Source organism: Sinocyclocheilus rhinocerous, unplaced genomic scaffold (assembly GCF_001515625.1).
Source record: "Sinocyclocheilus rhinocerous isolate Xijiao unplaced genomic scaffold, SAMN03320098_v1.1 scaffold2322, whole genome shotgun sequence".
Lineage (NCBI taxonomy): Eukaryota > Metazoa > Chordata > Actinopteri > Cypriniformes > Cyprinidae > Sinocyclocheilus > Sinocyclocheilus rhinocerous.
The window spans coordinates 300,737-305,969 of NW_015663225.1; the positions used below are offsets into that span (position 1 = coordinate 300,737).

The following is a 5,233-nucleotide window of genomic DNA, read 5'->3' on the forward strand; positions in this document are numbered from 1 at the left end:
CAGGACTGCAGCTCTCTAGGACCGAACTTGCCTACCCCTGCTCTATGCCAAGTAAGACCTTGATTAGCTGGTTCAGGTGTGTCTAATTGGGGTTGGAGCTAAACTCTACAGGACAGTGGCCCTCCAGGAGCAGGATTGGACACCCCTGGCCTAACAAAATACATATTACATTTAAGTATGTGTTAATATTATAACTTACTTTTTAAAGACAATTTGCGTTTTTTTTTATATTAAATGTTTTAATTAAGTATTAAATGTTTTCAAAATCACAAAACATATTTTGCTAATAAAGATACTACATTTCATTGTAATTTTATCCAGTTTAGTTGGTAATTCAACAACACTTGTTCTATCACCTCCACTTTCACATTTTCAATGTGAGAAAGTAATTTAAAACAGTCAGTGGAGAATGCAGGTGTTGATGTCATCATTGGGTGACAACCCCAGATACTGTGTCAAATAAGCAAAAATGTATGTAAGTGCTTAAAGAAGTATCTAATTAAGCTCTAATAATTTTAAATGAAAACTCTAACATGCATAACATTTTCATTATTATTCTTTTTTGTTGTTGTTTATTAATATTGTTTTTACCCCTCTGTTTGCCTTGTCTTATAGTATCTTGTGGCCTCTATTAGGGTTTTGCATAAAAAATGGCAAGCCATGTGAATTTGGTACTTTTATTTTTTATTGACATTTTATTGAAATTGTAGCACAAATGACAGTGCTCTAACAACAGTTATTAGCTGAATACATGATAACTGGCATTGAACATGAATAAATACATAAATAGATAAACCATTAACAGGTCACAGTGAAAGAGAGATCAGTGAAATATCTTCACAATCCCCTATGATCTTCATGTCCATCATTATGGGTATATTTTGAGTGGCAGCTTCTCTCTGTAGATAATCAGGGTTGTGGGGTTGTGTTTTATTAAAATAACTAAAAAGAGAAAAAGACACGACTGGTCAGAAACCAGTTATAATTCAAAAGTTACAATTTATAGACATTTTGAGAATTAAATAATTTACCTGCTGAGTGTGTGCTGATAGTCTGTGTAGTTGGATGGTTGAGCTCTAGAAAATCAGTAATAAGGTGGCTTTGACAGTTGTAGATTTGAAAAACAAAAAGGTGGGAATAAAAAACTCTAAACACTAACAGAAAGAACCAGTTCAGCACAAAAGGGTTCTTCAGGATGATATGGATCTAAATAGAACTGTTACTATGTGTAAAAAAACAAACAAACAAACAAAAAAAAAACCCAGTATATTATACCAGTATAATAAACTGATACATACTAAAATGCTCCACGTTGAATGGGGTGCGCTGCAAAATTCACATGGGTGTTTGAAATTTGAAATTGTTTGAAAATGTTTTGAAATTTGTATTAAAAAACATGCAGGATATAGCCCAGTTGCCAGGGCCTAGTCATGTCCCTGTCTATAAGCACGATCAATTTATTTTAAATATATTATCTTAGAAGTAAATCTTGATTATTTGTCACATGTTATTCTTGATGTTTATGTAGCAGTATTGGAATAATCAATCGCCCCTTTTCCTTTTGCAGGTAACATCATCCAATTCATCTGAACATATCCGTGCTACCTTTTGCCTACCCGTGCAGCAGCAGACATGCATGGTTCTGAGGAGAGTGCATCTGGAACTGTGCTTCATAGGCTTATGCAAGAACATCTCAGATACGGAACAAGTGGAATCAGAGGAGGGGTAGAAAACGACAGTTCTCAGATGCCAAGCAAACTTGCGTCTACAGTAAACCTACTCCTTCAAAAGGAGGGTCAAGTAGCCCATTCATATCAGCTTGTGCCCCTGCAGTCGCAGTCTCGACAGGAACCTCAAGGTCAGGAGCATCAAGTGGACAGCAGCTCCATGGAAAAAGCTGGTGGTGTGAGCCAGGGTGCAGGTAGAGCAGTCCAAGCGGCCCAGATTTTGTCTGGGTTTGACACCCTGGAGCTTCCATTGTACGAGGAGGCTAAAATCCAGTCTCAGCTTTACAGAGGACAGCAAAGTCTGATGGACCCTCAGTGCCAAATCCCTGGCCACAACCACCAGAGTCTTCAAAATCCAGATGACCTTTCAAACAATTTTCAAAAAAATCAGGACCAGAACTTTCACAAAGAGGGCCATAAAAACACTGTCCACCAAAGTCAGCAGCAACACAACCCGGTTCAGCAGATACAACAGTTGTCAACAATGTCTGACAGTCCCACAAGCTCACATTCCTGTCTACCATCACTTTCTAACACATACTCACTCTCTTCCCCTCCTTCTCTTTCGTCTTCTTACACCTCTCTCTCAGTGGTTCCCATGAAGGCGCTTTTGGAGGATCAGTCATTGGTCCAGCCAGGAGGCACTGGTGGTACATTTCTTTGTGATGAAGGTCTGGCAGAGTTGAAACAGGGTCATGTTCGCTTTCTAAGTGAAAGGATCATGCACCTCAGTCTAGAAAAAAGGTGAAGCTAAGCAATGTTTAGGACCATCCAATTCACCTTGCACAGGAGACACTACTCTTTGTGGGGCTGATAATACAGCAAATTCTCTCTCACTAACTAGTAAGACCTCCATGAGTACCCTACAACTTCCACCACCACCCTTAAACCCTCCACAGTGGACTTTGGATCAAAGAGGTCCTCCCCCAGAATATCCCTTTAAATTCAAGTTACAGACTATGACTTCGCCCACATTACACCCCAACTCGGACTCTCTGGAACATGGTCACTTCAACAGTGATACCTTGACAGCAGCCATGTTGGAGACAGTGCCACTTAGAAATATAGCAAAGTAATGGTAACAGAAACTTAAAGGTGAATTGTGTAATATCTGTACTACTAGCAGCACCAATTGGAACTACAAAAATAATGCTTTCCAAATTCCCCTAAACAGCTTTTTACGGGTACAGGATTATTACATGTCATTGGCTGAGCCAAACACTGACATGTTGGGCCATTAAAACAAACAATGTTTTTATGGTGGCTCAATGTTTATACTGTAAGCCAACATACCAGTGACTTATTTATAGTTGTCTCTGCATTAAATTAACTCCTGTCTATTCAACTTGTATATGATAAACTGTTTTAAATTCGAAAAATGTACACTTTTCACCTGTTTCACTCACTGTCTTTCTGTATTTTAGACAGTGCCCTTTGTCTACATCACAGCACCAAACACAGACCAGTCCCATGACTTCTGAGACTTGTATCCTACACTCACAGGCTTATCAGCAACAGCATCAGGCTATATCCCTATCTCAGTCCCTGGCATTTCCTCCAGCTCAGCCTGGATCTGTGACTCAGGGGCTGTTTTCTTGTGTGGCCCCTTTTGGACAGCCTTTCACAGGGGAAACATTTGCCATGGTAAGCCATGCCAAGCAGATGCTGGAGAACCTAAAAGAAGAAAACCAAAGACTTAGACAAGAACTCCACAAGCAAAATGAGAAGGCCAGCAAACTACAGCGGGTACTTTGTCTGTGTGTCTGTCCACCTGTCTGTCTATCTTATAATATTAGAAGCAAAGAAGAAACAGAATTTGGGGTTCTGATAATCAAAACTTCTCATTATTACAGACTATTTACTGACTAAAGTGCTCTTATAATACAAACTAATATGGAATTGTGCAAAGTAATATTGAAAATACAGTGTAGTTATTACACGTGACAGGAAGTGGTTCATAAAGGAAATAAACTTTAATGGGAATGTGGGGCTGTGGTTATGAAAATATTGTTGGGATACTGCCCAGTATGATTGCAATACAGCACACTGACAGGAGGACATTGTCATGCTTATACTATCGTGCAGCTTTAATTGGAATTTATGCTGTATTTCCAGTTGGAGGCGGAGACTGTGCACCTGTCAGAGGCATATGAGAGTTTAGTGAAGAGCTCATCCAAACGGGATGCTCTGGAAAAAACCATGAGGAATAAACTAGAGGCAGAGATCAGGCGTCTTCATGATTTTAACAGAGACTTGAGAGGTGAGGTTGTTTATAATGCCCATGCTTTTAGAAACTGCATTTATAGCCGATATTATCGGCTGATATGAGCCTGTCGCAGATATATTGGTATCGGCGAATATGCCACCGATATGAATATTTTTTTTTTTTTACAGAACATATAACGCAGATTAAATGCTTCTGAATGGTGTAATTACTTAGTTTGTCCAGCAGAGCGCGCTCCATTGTTTGATACTGGCCACCCAGGTCAGTGCAGTGTTGAGATTCGCGGATGTGCTCCAACTTCACCCGAGTCCGCTGCTTCAAATTATCCGCGGGCCACCCACCTGAACCTATATTTGCTAGTCACATTACAATTATTCTAATTCTTAGTTTTGCATGATGATATGATGAATGGATGGTTCATTTTTAACAGCAGATTCAGTGACGTTAGAGACTAGAGCTGATCTGCGTATCACGGCACATGTCTGCGACGCATTAAAGCCTGTGTTACGGCCACCGGAGCTGATCGCGGCCACTCAGTCAATGCTGGTGTTTATACCGGCCGTGCCGCAGCCCAGAACTCATGCTTATCACATTGGTCATATCACATTGCGACTATTCGCGAGAATTTCTATTGTATTTTGTCGCACCGTGTCACTCGCGTCCGGTGTAGAATCGAATCCATTATAATCAGTGATGTTGTCTACACTGGATGCAGTAAACTGATGCCTCGTTCTATTTATGACATGCTGACACAAAGTTCAAATGATTTTCAACGGTCACTTTCTCGCGGCGCAGACACGGTGTCATCATAGTTTGTCAGTACAGTCAGTAACAGTCCAATAGACGGCAGTGCGGTGGTGGCTTGAGTCTGTTGAATGGTGATTTAAAGGGGTCATATGATGCGATTTCAATTTTTCCTTTCTCTTTGGAGTGTTACAAGTTCTTGGTGCATAAAGAAGATCTGAAAAGTTGCAAAGCAGTCATTCTTGAGACATGGGACAAAGCAGGTCCAGCAAGGGTAACTGCTATTAGGTTTAAAAATAAAAAATATTTTCAATTTTAAATGTCATGAGGGATTAATAATAGAATGTATTTAACACAATTCATGTTTTTGAATCATCGCTTCGGCCTGACAGGACATCATCACAATGTGGTAAGGGGCGTAACATTTCCGTCACACGCTTGAGGTATTCGGCCAATCACAAGACACTGGATAGCTGGCCAATCAGAACACACCTCGCTTTTTCAGACCAATGAGCTTTGTAAAAATCGACGCGTTTCA

The 5,233-nt window shown here is 40.1% G+C and overlaps 1 protein-coding gene across 1 annotated transcript in view; it reads left to right on the forward strand.

The window, feature by feature from the left end:
• LOC107728765 (angiomotin-like protein 1) overlaps positions 1-5,233 on the forward strand; it is a 10,567-nt gene that overhangs the window by 2,614 nt on the left and 2,720 nt on the right. The window contains exons 2-4 of the mRNA XM_016539045.1: positions 1,568-2,799; positions 3,152-3,473; positions 3,843-3,987. Of these exons, the coding sequence (XP_016394531.1) occupies positions 2,582-2,799; positions 3,152-3,473; positions 3,843-3,987 (685 nt within the window). The 5' untranslated portion in view covers positions 1,568-2,581. The remainder of the gene's footprint in view (positions 1-1,567; positions 2,800-3,151; positions 3,474-3,842; positions 3,988-5,233) is intronic.